The sequence below is a fragment of the Acomys russatus genome, chromosome X (genome assembly GCF_903995435.1).
Source record: "Acomys russatus chromosome X, mAcoRus1.1, whole genome shotgun sequence".
NCBI lineage: Eukaryota > Metazoa > Chordata > Mammalia > Rodentia > Muridae > Acomys > Acomys russatus.
In genome coordinates, this window is record NC_067169.1 from 32587895 (window position 1) to 32606962 (window position 19068).

At 44.0% G+C, this 19068-nt stretch overlaps 1 protein-coding gene across 2 annotated transcripts in view; it reads left to right on the forward strand.

The window, feature by feature from the left end:
• Nucleotides 1-6178: 6178 nt before the first annotated feature.
• The window catches only part of Nhs (NHS actin remodeling regulator), a 328579-nt gene continuing 315689 nt past the window's right edge, over nucleotides 6179-19068 (forward strand). For both annotated transcript variants that reach the window (XM_051142313.1, XM_051142314.1), the window contains exon 1: nucleotides 6179-6785. In XM_051142313.1, coding sequence (XP_050998270.1) covers nucleotides 6230-6785 — 556 coding nt within the window. In that variant the 5' untranslated portion in view covers nucleotides 6179-6229. The remainder of the gene's footprint in view (nucleotides 6786-19068) is intronic.

A 19068-nucleotide genomic window follows, 5' to 3' on the forward strand; every position in this document is an offset into this window, starting at 1 on the left:
TTGGAAGAGCAGTGGTATCCACAGACGAAACATTTGGGGGGGGGAACGATTTAATGCGATTCATTTTTTTTTTCATGTGACAATGTTCCCATCAGTAAAGTGCTGAAAGAAACTCCAATATTTCAAATTTGACAGACTAAATGAAGCTCTTTGAGGAAGAAAAGCACTAATTAAAATAAAGAAACCTTTCAATAGTAGTATATTGTCTTTCTCTCCCTTTCAAATTATACCCATCACGATTATCTATCTGTCTGTCTGTCTATGTAGATTTACTTATGTTTATGGGGACTTAATAGCTTGATGTATTAATGAATTAATTTCTTCCTGGTGATTCATGATGAACAGTATACAAAGTCAAATTCAAGGTTGTTGAACTAGAAAAATAATGTGTAGAAGGCTTTGGGTATATTGTCTATGCTATAAACCACACCCATGGAAGCATGCAGGCTTCCTCAATCAAGATGGCTTCTAACACTGGCTTTCTTCTACCACCCCGTAAAGCTAAGGGGAGGGGGGAAGACTTAGGAAATCTCAGAATCAACAGCTAACTGACATTTAATTTGGAGAAATCTCTTGGTGAGCCTGAAGGTGGTGCCCCCTTATGCAGGGAAAAGAGCAGTGAGGGCCACTTTCCACATCCCTTATGCCCACTTTGTGTATGATTCCTTTCCATATGTTTGGAGGCTTTCTCATCTTTAGTTTTTATTTCTCCTTATGGTGTTCTTTGTACTGAAAGTTTATTTGTGAGTGCCGCGTAAGTATAGGCTAGCTACGAACTCCCAGTACTTTTCTGCTTCAATGCGAACCACATGGCTCTCTAACAATTTCCCAAGAATAGTCACCTCTCCTGCATTTCACCACACTATTACCCAATCTCTTTTTCTCCTTTCCCAAATGCTGCCACCATCACGTTTTATGTTCAATTCATGGCTTTTGCTTCCAAATTGTGATTTCCTTACGTAAATGGAATATGTATTTCCTATTCATGAAATAGGTTAGGTAATGTAGGTTGGGGTCGAATGCTTATACTTTTTCTCAGTAAAGCTAATGGAACTTTTAAAAACTTAACATCTTTTTGTTAGTGACATGGCTTTTAGGGGTGGGTTTCAGTGATTAAGTTAGGAATCGGCACAATTAGGTGGAGGAAGAGAGACTTCAGTCACTACAACTAAATGATGGTGCTCACATTCCCTCAGTCAATGACTGAGTTTCAGCACACCCAGGTGAATATGACTCAGATCCTGGATTGCATTTACTCTGAGTTTCCCCACAAAAAGATTTCCTCTAACAATGTCAAGGCTGCTAGAGCTCGTAACATGGTCTTGACATTTCTTAGATAAAAGAAATTATTTCACCACTAATAATGGAGATGTGGCATCCATAATGGACTACAGAATCAGAAAACGTTGCTGAAAAATTTTTTGGGCATCTCTACTTTGGTGCTTGCTCTAGAGGAAACTTGGTGCTTTGTAAAGCCTTCCTTCCTATTGGGCCTCAGCAGGCTGAGTGAGGCTGTGGGGCCTGGTGATGCAGACAGGACATTTCTTGCATAAGGTTTATACTGATTACACATTTGAGTTTATGGGGAAATTGTCCTAGTTTTTGAGTTGTGTGAATGGCTGCCTAGGATTAGGCATTTTTGAATGCTTCCTCCTTTCTATTTTGGCAATAACCCATTGGAAAGTGAATATGTGAACATGGACATCGTGTGTGTGTGTGTGTGTGTGTGTGTGTGTGTGTGTGTGTGAGAGAGAGAGAGAGAGAGAGAGACAGACAGACAGACAGACGAGAGAGCGCAAGAATATAAATAAGTATAAGAGTATAAATTCAGATAACAATTTTGACTTTGATTTAAAAAACCTTTAAGCTTTATCATTTTATTTGTGTGTGCACTCACTATGGCGAGTGTAAAGAAGTTGGAGGACAACTCTGTGAAGTCAGTTCTTGCCTTCTATCATGTGGAATCAAATCCAGATCTTTAGACTTGGTGGTGCCTATACCCAGTGAACCATTGTACCAGCTCTAGCTGCCTTGACATTGTTAGAGGAAAACTTTTTGTGGGGAAACTGAGAGTGAATGTAATCCAAGATCTGAATAACATGCTGCTTGGATGTGCTGAAAATTCAGTCATTGACTATATACCCCAGCTAGGTAGGTGGCAACTTAGGAGGTAGAGGCAGGTAGATCTGAGTTTGAAGCTAGGCCAGTCTACAGAGTGAGTTCCAGAAAAGCCAGGGCTACACAGAGAAAAACCTGTGTTGAAAAAAACCCAAACACCTAAACAATCCCCCCCACCAAACTCTCCCAACCTCCTCAAAACCAATGTGTTGGGGGTAGGGGAGGCATGAACCACACAGTGCGGGGAGGAGACTCGACGTGGCAAGGGAGGGAGTGGTTGGGACTAAGAAGCTGTCTTGACATGGCTTTCTAATAGATAACAGAGTTTTAGGTAGTATTACTAAAGTCTAGCAATCACACTGTTTTCTAAAGATGTGTTTATTCATAACAGCAGAGAAATGAGAGAGCACCAACAAGGCATATTAATGAATATGATTATTTGTATTGGATTTATCTATGGTGACATTGAAAGAAGCTATATTGGAAAGGTCATTGGCAACCACCAAAGGAAAAAGAGGAACACTGAAAATCAAGGAGATAAAAAAAACCAATGCTGAAGTCTTTTTTTTTTTAAAACTACATGGCACTGTTAGCACATGAGTAGGAGTCCAGGAGAGTAAGTAGAAAGAGTTCTTCCTTTAGTACAGTTGAATAGTGCTTTAATTCATTTCATCTGGGCTAGTCAATTCAGGCTAGATCCCCAGATAGCTAGTTTTTTGTTCAGCTTAAATACCCCTTGAGAATCTCCCTCCCTGCCTACCCCTCATCATCCCCCCCCTCCTTTTAGGATCACCACTCCTGATCCATGAAAGGAACTCAGAAATAAGGTCAAACTCCACTCAGGAGTGAAAGCCACATAGTGCTCATTCATTGGACATGCAGGTGGGTGGTTCCACTTGCTCCTGTAGATGAGGTTAACAGAAATGAGTTCTAGGCATGGGGACCAAGCTAAAGGCAGGGGCTCTCATACTCCTCTAGTAGTCTTTATTCTTCAATGTCATCTAGCAGAATTTCTGTTCAGAATTTCAAACATCTTAAAAAGTGTCAAGCTACATTATATTTCCTTTTTTTTTTTTTTTTTTTTTTTTGCGGAGACAGGGTTTCTCCGTGTAGCCTTCGCTGTCCTCTGCTCGCTTTGTAGACCAGGCTGGCCTCGAACTCACAGCAATCCACCTGCCTCTGCCTCCCAAGTGCTGGGATTAAAGGTATGTGCCACCACGCCTGGCTTGTATTTCTTTTCTGAGAGGTTTATTTTTCCGTTTTTTTAAATTTAAAATTTAATTTATATATTCACTTTACAACCCGATCATAACAGAGGGGTCCCTCCTTTTCTCCTGGTCCCATCATTCCACCCTCTACACCCTAATCCCTCCTCCCCTTCTCCTTAGAAAAGGGAGCCCCTCCCCCCAACAAACCTATCCCAGCACAGCAAGTCTCATCAAGACTGAGTTCATCCTCTTCCCCCATGGCCTGGCAAGGCAGTCCCATTAGGAGGAAGTGATAAAAAAGCAGGCAACAGAGTCCATGTCATAGACAGCACCCGTTCAACTTACTAGGGGACACACAAGAAAATCAAACTACCCATTGGTTACATATATGTAGGGGGCCTAGGTCTAGTCAATGCATGTTCTTTGGTAAGTGGTTCAGTCTCTGTGAGACCCTATGGGCCTAGGTTAGTTGACTCTGTTGGTCTTCTTGTGGCTTTTTTATCCTCTCTGGGTCCTTTTATCCTCCCCTTCCCCAACTCTTCCACAGGACTCCCTGAGCTCCATCTCGTGCTTGGCTGTTCAACCCAAAATTTACCCTGTCTACAATATGTGCAGAGATAAAGATAGAGCCGACTGAGGGAATGTCCAACCAATGCCTGACTCAACCTGAGGCTCACCCCTGACACCATTAACAATATACTCTATGTTAACTGTCCTCTGAGAGGCTCCACCCAGGAGCTGATGGAATCAAACTATATTTTAAATTAGCCAGCTCTCTGGAATGCATTGCTGAAAATAGCCCCCAAACAGTCTTTCTTTTATCTTCTACTAGTAAACAAAACCAACTTTAAGGTAAGGCTGTAAGAACTACACAGCCCTTTGTTTGGACGCACTATTTTGGTCATTTTTTTCCATCTTTGTTATCATACTCATTTCATTATTACTGTCATTGTCATCATAACCACCACCACTACCATCATTCTTGTTACCAAATCATTTATGAGGATCTTACATACATCATGACCCTTTACCCCCAAAACCCCAGATTGCCTTTTCTTTTATGAACAGGGATGTTCCTTCACAATAATAATAATAATAATAATAACAACAACAACAATAACAATAATAATAATAATAATAATATTATTATTATTATTATTTTGGTTATAGGTAGAATAAGACAGGGTCTGTTGAAGTCTTTGTGACCAAAGTGTAGGCAGATTCAAAGTGTTGACTGTTATGCCTGTATGGATTCCCTGTCAAGGCAGGGAGCACAGAGGACACACCACTGCATGCCTAGAGGACTTTATTGTTGCCACAAAACATTATTTTCCATGTTCTCTTTAGACACATGCAATGAAGACGACATTCCGAACATTTGGCTTGTGGCCTTACATTTTATTTATTTTATATATTTATTTTACAGTATACATTGTGGAGAGATGAAACCTTGTATTTTATTAACAGCTGCCAAACTCATTTTAGGTTTTCATCTGCCACCATCTAGCCTGCACACTACTGCAGTTGAAAATGTATGCCTTTTAAGAAATTATACCTTTTAGTTCTTTCAGTTAACCAAAGGGAAAACTTTCCATTCTTCTGTGAATCATCATCTCTCCCACGGGGAACTTTAAAAACCCTGTGTTGGATTAACACAGTAGGGTGACAAGGAGGTAATCCGTTTCATTTCACTTAATACACAATGAATTTTGCAAGAGACTATGGGGGTGGGGTGGGGAGGAAGGGTTGCTCACTGGTAATTTGGGTCTCATTCATGATGTTCTGTAGAAGGCTCCCAGAGCAGACCAAAACAGGATGCCAGAAAAATGGTATAAACAGCAGTTTGGCCACTCTGGCCACGTGGGAATGAGCCCATGCTGCACCCTTCCCAGCTGTCTCTGTGAACACAGCTCCTGGGGCACTTTAAGGACCAGCCCAGATTTCCCCTCTAAGAACCAAAAGACTTGACTGAGCTCAAATTCTATGCTGAGACTTGCTCCAACACGAACTGACAGCATCCCCAATACTTTCCTCCCTCTGTGCTGGCTACTACCACCCCAACTCTCAACTTGAGGAATCCCCGCCCCCACCACGCTGACAGTCTCATTTCTAACCTCTTGGATGTGTTTGAGAAAGTCTTGGCGCTGAAACGCACCAGGCGCGGTCCGGCCACCAGTGACTCCCAGCGGCCGCACAGGGCGCTGCGCCCCTCTCACCCTGGCCTCCCCCGCCCGGCGTCCGCCCTGCCGCCCCCGCGCCGCCTCCTGAGCCAGGGCTGGAGGCGGATTCCTCTGTCCGGGTTTTCAGAGCGCCTTTCCGAAACCTCCTCCCCGCCCAGAAAGGAAGAGAGATCCCAGGCGCAAACGCTCCCCGGAGCGGCCGAGGGGCGCGCGGGGAGAGGCCTGCGCCGGGGTACTTTCAAACTGAGGCGCGCGCACACACTCACACCCAGCCACCCACCCACCCAGACACACACGCGGACACACACACATTCATATATACACTCACACACACTCTCACACACACATACACACGCCCATTTATATAGGCGGCGGCAGTGGCCAGGGCGGCGGCGGCAACGGGATCAGGAACGATGGAGCTGAACCAGCTGACCCCGGTTGGAAGCAAGTGAGGACGACCCAAGCACACCCCGAGCTTTCTGTGCCCAGCGCTTGTCATCTTTCCTAGACAGCACCCGGAGGAGGACTGGTCGGACTAAGCTGTGAAGGAGAGGGTGGGGAAGAGGAGGAGACCAGGTAAGCAGAGGAGCCTTCAGCGTATCTGGACTGCCCTGATAGCTTCTTGCCCGACTCCTGCTCTCTTTGCTCAGGTAGGCGCGCCAGGTCCCTAGCTCACAAGAGACACTCAGAGGAGAACGGAAAGTCGCGGCCCGGCTGCGCGGGATGCCTTTCGCCAAGCGGATCGTGGAGCCGCAGTGGCTTTGCCGGCAGCGGCGCCCGGCGCCTGGCCCAGATGAGGACACAAGTGGAGGCAGCGTCGAGCCGCCGCCGCCCCTGCAGCCGCCTGGCGAGCGGGAAGAGGCTGAGGCACCGGGGCCAGAGGAGCCTCCCCGTGTGCCCCCTGCGCCTCTCCCACTGCCGCCGCCTCTGCCGTCTTTGCAGGCGCCGGCCGAGCAGGATCAGCAGCCACCCGATGAAGAGCGTGAGACCGGGGAGGAGAGTGTGGCGGGGGTCTTGGGGGCGGCATCTGCCACAGGCGAGACGTCCTCGGCTGCAGCGGAGGCTGTGCTGCTTATGCTAGACTTGTGCGCGGTCAGCAACGCTGCACTGGCCAGAGTCCTCCGGCAGCTCTCAGACTTGGCCCGGCACGCGTGCAGCCTCTTCCAGGAGCTCGAGAGCGACATCCAGCTTACTCACCGCCGCGTCTGGGCGCTGCAGGGCAAGCTCGGTAGCGTGCAGCGCGTCCTCAGCACGTTGGACCCCAAGCAGGAGGCAGTGCGTGAGTATCAGCGCCGTCCATCCTCTAGGGTGCTAGGTTCCAGCGCTGCACCCTCTCACTGTCCCCACTCGCCGCAATCCCAGCCCCAGGCGCCGAGCCTGCTGCAACTTGCACCTTACTCTTGCTTTCCCTCCTCTCTTCTGCCCTGAGATCCACCCCAATGCTCCAGGGTTGAGTAACTGGGGTGGCCCCTGGATGGTGCAAGGATGTAGGCATGGAGGGCAGAAAGTTAAAGGGACAGACGGCCTCTGAACTCATAGACATATGAGGTGTTGAGAAAGGGCAGGAGGGTAGCATTTAGGGGGGAGACAGGAGGTAGAGAGGGTCTGTCATTTACCACTGGGACACACATGCCTTTCATGTCCTTGGGAAGAGGGAGGAGTGCGACTCCTGTAGCATTCAGGAGCCTGCCACCGGGTTGCACCATTGGGGACTTCATAGTAATGGGTGTCCTTTTAAGATGTCTGTGGGAGACAAGGTGCTTTGTCATACTTACTGTGACCTCGGGTACCCGGGACTCGTGCCTTTGGAAGGTGTGTGACCTACTCTAGCATCACTGGCTGGCTGCCTAGAATGAACTCCATGGTGTTGTTCTACTGAGAACCCTGGGTTCAGGAAAGGCCTTGATGAGGGACTGGAAGGAATGCTTGGACCTTGGGAGAAGGGGATCCCTGAGTGTCTTTTCTGCCCTGGGTAATCTAGGGCTCTTAATGAATGCCTCCCTTTGGACTATCTGTCTTCTGAACATCCCGCAGGCTCTTCCTCCTCTGCCTTAGTGCCTTGTTGCACAAATCTAGACTTAGGTGGGAGCCAGTCCAGCCAGGCAGGTTGCAGTGAGAGGGGGTGAGGAAGGAGGTCTAGGAGACCTCTGGCCATCTTCACTGCACATTGACCTCACTCTTGCAAAACAGTAGACCTCCTGATAAGAAGTCTCTGTCAACTACTCTCTCAGGGGCATTTGCTCCTCCAACTGGTGCAGGTCTCCCAAATCTGGCACCCCAAATCTGACAGCAACAGAATCATTTAGAAAAGGACCCAGGCTGTGGACAAGAGTGCTGGACTGCTGCTCGGGTCCTTTGGATCCTAGTTCAGCTGAGACGCTCTGGGGGAAGGTGATGTCAGCGGTTCTGACTTACATAAGAAGCTTTTTCTGTTGCTGCAGCGGCTGCTCTGGTGTGAGGTGGTCACTGAGTGAGCTAGACAGATGAGCTTCAATAGCATGTTTCCCAGGGGGATTTCCCTGCACCTCTGTCTGGGGCAGCCCAGCCCAGCTTCTTGGCCAGGCCTACTGGCCTGGGCATTCCTTTTCCTCACCCCTTCCTCCTTGGAAGAAGCCTTTGAACCCCGCCCCAGGAATTCACTGCTTTTCTGCAATAACAATAATAATAAGCATAATGAATAAATGATGTGCCCGATCGGTTTTCGCAGCTATAAAAGACCTGGAGTTGGGTTAATGACTAGTTGTTTAAAAGGGCAATTCTGGGGATGAGTTCTGGAAAGAATTAGGATTGCCTTAGGCCAAGTCATATTTTACTTTTGGGACTGGAAATGAGCACTTTAATCCTGCCTCCTTTTTACCCCAAACCACCCAACAGGAACAGGCCCTTCACTTTCAACAGCCAGGGCTGATATTTGGGTAGTTCTGCTGGGGGTAGTGGTGACTTCACTTCAAAAGAACTGGAGGGAAGTTCTGCAGACGGTTGAATGATGCATACATTTTCTATGTGCACGTGTGACACAGACATACTTCTTAAACAAAATTTACACTGCCAAAGTAGAATGTATTCTTCTCACTAGCCTTTCTATTAGTGACACCAGTAGGCAATTATTAATCTTAAGTTTAATAGCCCCTTCAAGTCATTTTCACTATCAGAGTATAAATGAAAGGAAAATGGTGATGAGAGATCATTAGTGTATTGATGCAGTTGATGAACATATACTCTATGTATATTTATACATGGAGAAATAAAGATAGGAGTACAGGAAAGGCCTCAAAATTGATAATTTAAAATGCTGCTTTCTTCTAAATGTTTTATTGATTATTATTATTATTATTTTTTAGTGTGTGTTGGGGGCACGAGGAAGTCAGAGGACAACTCTGTGGAGTCATTTCTCTCCTTCCACTATGTAGGTTCCAGGGATGGAACTCAGGTCACCCAGGCTTGTTCCCCAAATGTCTTTACCCACCCAGACATCTCATTGGCCCTCCTCTTACACTTTTTTTCTAAAATATTGCCTCACTATTTAGTATCCTGTTATCCATTTAAATGTAGGATGGCGCTGTTCTTGTTTGACATCATAACCTGGAGGAGTAAAGGCACAGTATTTTGTATCTTAGTCTGACTTTCTCAGAAATCCAAGCCCCAGATAAGGATTTCTTTCGCCCACATATCCTCTACGGTGTACTTCACTTGGGGGAGGGGACTGATTCTCCCTTGGTAGATGGAAGGTAGCACCTGAGCAAGAATTATCTGGCTTCTAGGGCCAGCCCCATGTATGATTCCAGCATGTACCTGAGTGGGGGGGGGCAGACAGATATGAAAAGCCTGTGGTGTACTCATGCATGTCTTCAGGGGTTCTCTTCGGAAGTCAGAAGAGCTGATGAGGACCCCAGTGGTATCAATACATTGTGCATCTCCTTCTAAGGCTGTTCCAGCCTGGGGTATTTCAAAGGGAGAAGACTGCCTCCTCTTGGTTGTTTGTGCCTTTATAACCCTTTTTCATTTTCTTACCCAGATCACAGTGCCTCACATGCTCCTTGCTGCTCTATCTGAAGGGAGCTGCTTCCTGTTGCCCTGACTCTTCTAGGGAACTTTTGGTGAATGGCCTGATCTGATATACACTTCAATGAAGTCACTTTTGAGGCAAATTTGACTAGAAATAAGAAGGAAATAGTCAGATCTAAATTCTTTTTGAGCAGGGTGCAGTGGCAAGCGCCTGTAATCCTAGCCCTTAGGGAGGTAGCAGAGATAGGCAGATCTCTATGAGTTTGAGGCCAGCCTGGTCCAGGCCAGCCAAAGCTACACAGAGAAACCAACCAACCAACCAAGCAACCAAAAACTAAATTCAATTTGGAAACATAACTGATAGGACTTACTGTTGGGCATCCTTGAATTTCATGGAAAGGAGGAAATTGGCACTGGACTCCAGGAGAGCTCAACTTTTGAGTTTCACAGGAAAAGAGAAAGAATTAAGAAGAATAATTAGAAATCTAGGAAAGTTGGATGTGGTAGTTCACAGTGGTACAAATTACAGCCCTTGGGAAGCAGAGGCAAGGGATCTTGAGTTTGAGACTATCCTGGGCTACACACACACACACACACACACACACACACACACACACAAACCCAAGAGAGCGAGAGGAGAGACGGAGAGAGAGATGAGAGAGAGAGAGGAGAGGAGGGAGAGAGAGAGGAGGGGGGTGAGAGAGGAGAGTGGGAGAGGATGAGAGAGAGAGAGAGAGAGAGATCCTGCTTCAAAAAAGCAAAGCATCACTAAGTGCTATGTGTAAGTCAGTGGTAGAACACATGTTTAACATGTTCAAAGCCCTGGGTTTGATGCCAGTACTGAGGGATAAAAATCTAGACTAAAAATCAGGACAGTGTGATACAGTGGAAGCAAGAAGGTCTTTCTTCTTTCCTTCCTTTCTCTTCTTCCTCCTCTTCCTCCTCTTCTTCCTCTTTCTCCTACCCCCTTCTTCTCCTCCTTTTTTGTTTTTTTGATATAGGGTTTCTCTGTGTAGCCTTAGCTATCCTGGACTCACTTTGTAGACCAGACTGGCCTCGAACTTACAGAGATTCATCTGCCTCTGCCTCACCAGGGCTAGCACTAAAGGCATGTGACACCATGCCTGGCCACAAGAAGGCATTTCAACAGTGTGGAGCGGGGGGCAAGCAAAGTACATGCTTAGCATGTGTATAAGAGGCGGGTAGAGAACAAACAGGATGAGTGGCAGTGACTTGATTACTCTTGTAAGGAGTTTTGCTTTGAAGGGAAGTAGAGAACTGGAGCCGAGGCTACATGAAAATGCAGTATTGAAGAAAAACCTCTTCAAAGGTATTGGCAAGTTGTGCATGCTTGGTTTCCAAGGAGAGGAGGAAATTGGTGTGGGAAGGAGATCTGAACAGTTTATAAAGTCTTTGAGAAGCAGAGATGGGGTAAGATGAAAATATCATTTGAAGGGAAAGCGACAGATCTAGGCAGAGGGATAGGTGAGCTAGTGGACTGACAGAGGTGAAGGCGGAGCCAGGTGTTTCCCCTTGCCGTTTAAAAAGATGACATCTATTTTCTCCATGAAGTAAGTGGTGAGATCATCAGCCGAGAGGGCGTTGGCAAGGTGAGGAGAGCAGGTAAGGTGTTAATAAGCTGTCTCAGGGGGAACGTGGATGCAGTAAGGAAGTGTAGTGGGATTTTCTGGAGGTGTGGAGAGCCTTCTGAGATTTATGGTCATAAACTTGAAGCAAGTCCAGCTTTTCAGTCACTAACACCTGAGGCTTTGGAATTACTTCATGGGACTCAATGCCAAACTGTTCAGCCTTAGTCATTTCATGCTGGTGGCCTTTTGCATACTGCTAATTACATTTAGTTACGTAGTTCTTAAGTAAAATTTGCATTGATGCCTGGCATTCCTATCTTTAAAAAAAATGTAGGGTCTAAATGTTCGTGTTAGCGAATTTTCACACACACACACACACACACACACACACACACACACACACACACACACACACACACAAGTCCAGGGAAAACTACTCAGATCAAGAGACAAAAACATTGCCATGCCCTCTACCAGTCATTGCATCTTTCTGGGGGCAGGCACTCTCCTGCCTTCCTCTTTCATTAACTAGGTTTTTATAAAACTTTTGGATTTTATGTACATGTGCACACACATGCTTTTCAGTGTCTAAATTGCTTGTTCAGCATTACACTGGTAAGGGTCTTCTTCCATGTTGTTTGCATACATAATAGATTGTTCATTGTCATTGCTAAGTGAAATTGTGGCTATCTACCATAATTTGATGATCCATTCTCCTGATGTTGGACATTTGTTGCTATTTTAGGACAATTGTCATGAATTTTTTTTTTTTTGCTATGAGCCTCTTATTGTTTTAGTTGTTGAAACAAGGCATCATGTATCCTAGTCTAGCCTGGAACTCTCTATGTAGCTAAAGACAACCCTAAATTACCGATCCTTTTCCCATTCTACCTCTGAAGTGCTGGGGTTATAGCTACCACACTGGCTGTGTGCAGTGCTGAGGATCAAACCCAGAACTTAGTTCCTGCTAGGCTAGCACTCTACCAACCAAGCTACTTCTCTGGCCACTCTACATGACTTTTGGTGAGCATATTTACATCCCACTGGTTGGTATACATCTAAAAGGGGAATTTCCTGGTTCAAAGTGCTACGTTGGGCTTTAATATATGCTACCTGAGAGTTTTCTAGCTGGTTGTATCACTTTACACTTGACCAGCACTGGTATCTTTTAAATAACAACTACTCTGGCAATAAATGTAATAAAACCTCATAGTAATTCTAAGCTGCATTTTTGCTAGCTTGTGAAATTAACTTCCTTTTTGTGTTTCAAAATCCAATTTGGATATCCCTTTTTCTGAACTACCAGTTCAAGTCCTTTAATCCTCCCACCCCACCACCTCTGCCTTTTTTTCTTCTACTCATTTAAATAAAGGTTTTGGTTTCTCTTTTTCATTGTTTTTTTTTCTGAATTTTTAAATGTTTTGTGAATATGAGTCATTTGCCATTTCTAGGTACTGCAAAATGTTATCTCTTCTAGTGGCTTGCATTTTGCCTTTTTTAGTGTTATAATTCGATGAACAGAAGTTTATGGGTTTTTGTTTGGTTGGTTGGTTTTGGATTTTTGAGACAGGGTTTCTCTGTGTAGTAGCCCTGGCTGTCCTGGACTCATTTTGTAGACCAGGCTACCCTCGAACTCACAGAGATCTACCTACCTCTGCTTCTGTCTCTTGAGTGCTGGGATTAAAGGCGTGTGCCACCACACCTGGCCCAGAAGTTTATGGTTTTATGTTGTCCAGTTTATAGGTTTTTATCTTTGTAGTAAAGCTTCTTGTTTCTCTTCTGTTTGTTCTTTTTAAAAATTATTATATTTTTATTTTATGTGCGTTGGTGTTTTGTCTGATCCCCGGGAAAGTGGAGTTATAGACAAGTATAAGCTGCTATGTGGGTGCTGGGAAAAGAATCCAAGTCCGCTGGAAGAACAGCCAGTGCTCTTAATGGCTGAGCATTTCTCCAACCCCCTTCTGTTTGTTCTTAAGCAAATTCCTCATCAACCCTTGGACCATGTAGAGATCTCCTGAGTTCCAAAGTTTATTTTTCCTTTGCTGTTTAGATCTACTATTCATATAGCATGGATTTATTGTTTGTTTTGTTTTAAGATGGAGGTCTCTCTATGTAGGTAGTCCTTGCTGTCCTAAAACTTGTTATGTAGAATAGGTTATAATAGTTCTCCCTGCTTCTACCTCAAGAGTGCTGGATTTAAAGGTATGTGCCACCACATCTGGCTTGGAATGTATTTTTATAAATGGTGTGAGGCAGAAGACAAGATTTTCTCCACAGAGATGCACAGTTGTTTCATTGCTAACTATGGCAGAGGCATCCTTTCCCCATTTCACTGCTGTGATGCTTCTGTCACCCATCAGGCAGATGGATGTTATTATTTTAAATCTAACATTGTGTACATGTACTACATGTATGCTTTAGAGTACATGTGGAGCTCAGAGGACAACATGCAGTCCTCTTCTTTCACCATATGAGACCCTCACATGAAACTCAGGCCATCAGGCTTGGCAGCAAGCATCTTTACCTTCTGAGCTATTTCACTGGCTCTCACTTTATCTTTTAGCTACCACTTCTGAGTTTGCCTCTGCTCTAAGTACTCTGCATGCATTATCTTATTTAATCTTTATACCTCCCCTACTGAAGGCTTCTTATTGCACACTCTGCCTGAGAATTTTGTTGTTGTTGTTTGGCAAGTGGAACAACAGGTTTCCCCTTCCATATAGGGAAAATCAGAGGTGTCATTGAGTTAGTGCCCCCGAGGCAGCACTAAAAAAGGACTCTGGCTATAGCCTCCTTGCTCCTTGAACAGGAGAAGCCCCCATCATGTTCCATACTGTTCACCAGTAGAACTAAGCAGTAGTTGACCATAGTTATGATGTATCTGATGACATAGCCTGTCTTTGCTGCTTTTTTTTTTTTTTTTTCACTCTCACGTCCTTACCTCCAACTGAAACTACTTAGTTTGGGTGTACTTTTCAGGAAGCCCAAACCAGGACAATCTGTTGGATCTTCTTTCCTTTGTAATGCTAGAGATTGAACTCAGGGCCTTGCCCATGCTAGGCAAACACAGTATCACCTGCTTAATTTTAGACTAATCTGTGGGATTTTTAAACGATGAGGGGATACTCCAGGGCTGGGGTAGAGGTGGTGCACTTCATCTTTTTTCCTTAAAATATTTTATACAGGATTATAGATTAGCTACCTCCCTGGACCCTGCTAGAATGTTCTGCAGTAGGTCTGCTATTCCCAGTGACTGCAGCACAGTTGGAAGCTGTTGGGGTGGGAGCTCTGTAGTGCTTTGGCAGTGAGAAGGAGCAGGGAAGAAACTCAAGTCTATGTTGACAAAGCATATCCCAATGGTTCCTCAGCCAGCCAGCCTCTGACGATGGAGGTTATGATCATGTGGAATAGGCCAGTGATGGTCCTAAGATAGTTGATTTCAACCTGTGGGTCAATGACTCCTTTAGGGGGTCACATTGGATCTCCTGCATGTCATATATTTACATTAAGATTCATAACAGTAGCCAAATTACAAAAAAAAAAATCATGGCTGGGGATCACCACAACATAAGGAACTGCATTACCACTGTCCTCCAAAGCAGATATGGAGACTGCTAGCTCCCGAAAGACCTGGGAATGTTAATACATTTTTGGGAAGGAATCGTTCAGGGTTGGCATGGTAGCACTAGCCATGAGTTTGTTATGCTTTTGGAAGATATTGTTTTTCTCCTCATTCTGTCTATTCTACCTACAACTCATAACAATTCTCTTTCGCCGGCCTAATGTGTCTTCTTGGATGTTTCAGTAGCCTTGGGTAAATGTCTTTTCTTCCTGGCTCGCTCTGCCAAGTGAGTTTCTCTGAGGCAATGAGAGTTCCTAACTGCTTCATTCAAAGCTGCTTTTAAACCTGTTACAGAATGATGGCGAAGAAAGCAATTTCTCAAAGGTTAATAATTTCTGGCTGTAATTTTCTAATAACCACTGACAACACAACAACATATTCTCCCCAAGATTTTTTCTCACTGTACTGGATGGGACATTTTTGTTCATTTGTTTATTGACATTTTTGTTTGTTTGATTTTGAGACAGGGTCTATCTACATTGCCCTGGCTGATCTAGAATTCACTACTTAGACAAGGCTGGCCTTGAACTCACAGAGATCCATCTGCTTCTACCTTCCATGCTGGGATTAAAGGTGTGTGCCACCACATCTGGCTGAGATTGTTTATTGAGATATGTAATTTTATGAGATTATGAAATTTAGTCTGGTTTCAAACTCCCTGTGATTTGGAGGAAAATGACCTTGAACTTCAAATCCTCTGAAATCTACCTCCGGAGTTCTAGTGTGATAGGTGTGTACCACCATACCAGACCCTAGCCTCCGCTTTTAAATAAAAATGACTGAACTACTTTATATAGGAAACATGTGGCATTCTGATGGACTGATAACTAGGAAAAGATGAAGATATCTTTCTTTGGATATGCATGGAGGCCTTTTCTGAATATGCCATTACAAAAGTGGAGCACCCACACTGGCTGTCTAAAATGTCTTCAATCTTAGAGCTTTGAATTTACCTCTAACCATTGGTGACATATGAAGCCACTCCTCTTGTCTCACATGCCATCAGTCTTCAGGACTGACTCTTTGAAGTTCTAGAATCAGTGAGAATTTTAAACAGAGTTAGAGTTTTGGTTTGCTGCTTCAGCGTACTTTGGTTTTACTCTTAAATCAACAGCATGGGGAAAGCTGGAACAAGAGCTCAGTGGGTAAAATGCTTACCATGCAAGCCAGATGACCTAGGTTCTATCCCTGGAAGCCATGTAAAAAGCTGGGTGTGGTGGCTCATGATTATGAGTTTAGTATTAAGAAGGCAGAGACAGGAGAATCCTTGAGGCTCTCTGGCCAACCAGTGTAGCTGGTTGTGAGTCTCAGACCTATGAGAGAATCTGTCTCAAGAGAACAAAATAGGTGGATTCCTCTCGAGGAACCTTGCCTGAGTTGACCTCTGGCCTCTACGCATGCACTCATACTTGTGTATACACACACACCTGCACCCACGCAAACATGCATAAACACATACACACAAAATCATGGAATTCAAGGGTTTGTGTGCCATTTTACTAAGACATTATAACAAGGGTGTGATTGCTAGTACAAAGCAATGATTAAAAAACTTATCGAACGTGATTTCTATATCAAGAATTCTTTATGAAATACCTTTTTTTTTTCAAGGCTTGGTTTCTCTGTGTAGCCTTGGCTGTCCTGGACTCACTTTGTAGACCAGGCTGGCCTTGAACTCACAGAGATCTACCTGCCTTGGCCTCCCCAAGTGCTGGGTTTACAGACATGCACCACCACGCCCAGATAGGACCTATATCTTAATAATAAACCAAAATAAAATCAATGAAGTTGACATACGTTTTGAATGTAAAAACTTCTATGTTTGAAATTTGGTGAATCAAAACCCAGAGGGCAGAGACCTTGTGTAGCTCACCTTCATGGATGAATCAGACAGATAAGGGTTAGATGGTCTTTATTTTAGCCATCACATTGTGTTGTTGATTAACTATTACTATTATACCCTAGTAATTTCCCTTCCTTATAGTGGTAGATTTTAAATTCGAGATGTCATTGATTGTGTGTATAGTTGATATTTTGAACTTAAATTTTGTGGGACTGTTCCATTGTCTCTGTTAAACTGAATCTTGCTTGCTTTGCTCTTTCATTTCCAATTAGTGATGATGGTTTAATATCTTGATTCAATGTGTCAGCTACTGCCCACAGCATTTTGTTCTTTGCAGATACTATAAACATGATTCTATGACATCACCCACATCTCTGATAAAATTATTGCTTGCATGGACTCAAGACCAGAGCTCACTGGTAGGCAATACTAGCAACGTCCTTCTGAGTTGACATCTATTAATCAACATTCCTTGGGTGCCATTGTAGCAGAGGCCACAGATGTATCCACACATATACTTTCTGTCCTAACCACATCTCTCCACCCTGCCCACAAGATTTATCATTATGAGCGATGGTCAAATGGTTTTCTAAAATCAAGATACCATATGTCTGTAGCATTTCTTTGATCTGGTCTAATAGTCCTATTCAAAGGGGAGGTTAATATGGCTCAAACCGGACCTATTAATAGCAATCAAATGGGCCTTTTCATTTTCTTGTTTATAATAGGTAAAAAGTTTATTTGACAAACCAACTTTCTCATCTTGGCTATGAAATGACAACACTGTAAGATTACAAGGGTAGTCTTTGGGACCTGCATCCCATTTATCAGGCTCCAGAGTGCCTTGTTTGTGAAAAGCTGAGAATTAGAATTTTGTCTTGTGAGGATGCCTAATGTGCCTTTTATTTGTTCCCTAAGGAAATATTGAGAGTTTGGGACCATTGGAGCTTCCTTAAGCTCAGTTTGAAGGAGGCTAGGGACTGTCTGGTGAGCCACGAAAGTAGGAACGTTTGTGGTGAGCACTATGGATTCTGAAGTAGTACTGTGTGTGCTCTGATGCCCTCTCCACCCTCTCAACATAATAGGACTTTGGCTAGTGTGTTGCGCATGTCCTTTCTTCATCTGCTATGGAGCAGAGATAACAGTATTGAGTGTATCATGTTATTGACAGACATTAGAGTGAGTATCAAGAACTGTGGCACACCAGCACTTTTACTGATACTGTAACTGCATCAGACAGTTAAAGTCGAGATTTCCAAGTGAAGACCTTGGTCTGAATCTGTGAATACAAGGTCAAAAGAAGGATATAGCTGGGTGATCAAGTAATTCTGATTCTCAGTATGGCCAGATAACAATTAAGGTTTTTTTTAATGGTCATTTTTTTATTTGTATGAACATTCAAAAAAGGGAGTGATTATTTCATCATCTAGCGTCATTCATTTATTATACATCAGAAACTATTCTAGATACTTATGTTTGATATGCAAACAAAAAACAACTATAAGCCTAAGTTCCAAAGGAGAGAGATAAACCTCAAAGAACAAACAGAATATATAAGGTAATCCCAAAGCCTTTTAGGGGGTGGTAACGGTGGGCAATCAACTGTGTGGGCCTAGGATGATCATAGGCAGTAGGGTATTCTGGTGGACCTCACTGAAGAAGCTGCATCTGGGTAAATATTGGAAGGAGGTAAGGGAGTTAATTATGTACATCAATGAAGGAAGATTCTTCTGGTAGAGGAAAACCATAGTGTGTACAAAGGCCGAGAGGTAAACATGTACCATGCATGATTCAATGATGACAAGGAGACAAGGGGGTTATAGTTGCGGATGTAAAGAGATGAGGAGGGAAGTGAAAGACCAGCATGGCGAAATGGAGATAGGTAGCATAGAGTCTTGTAGGCCATTACCATGACACAAACACTTTCATTCATAAACTTTTTGTTCTCAGTATACTGGCAATCCTTCAAAGCCTCTAAGACAGGAGTAATGTGCCTAACAGAGTTGAAAATAACCATGTAGCTTATTGTGTAGAGAGAGACTTGCCAGAGACAGGGAGAGTAGGAACAGGGACACCAAACAGGTGGATGATGGCAGTAATCTTGGCAAGAGCAGGGAGCGGTTTGGTAAAAACATTGCAAAGTGATTGGATCCACCGTAGAGTTGTTGGCACTTTTGTTTCATGGGTGGGACTGGGCAATTCAGCTCGTATAGCAAGGCAAAACTAGAAAAGGGAAGGAAGGCCGTCTTTCCTCATCCTTCACTAGACTTACTCTAAAGGAACTCAGGTTGTAGTTTCTTGTGATCTTTTCAAGGAGAGCAAATTCTCACATAGAGGTCCAGTGTGGCTCATAAAGCCAGTGCTCTGAGGAAGTAGGCACTTCTAGACTTTGGCTAGTTGTTGTATTGGAAAAAGGGAAGTTGTTTTAGCTAATACCCCCTTTAAAATATGTGTTTTTCCCTACTGAAATAGAATTCCATTCCTTTCACTCTTCCTTTTCCTC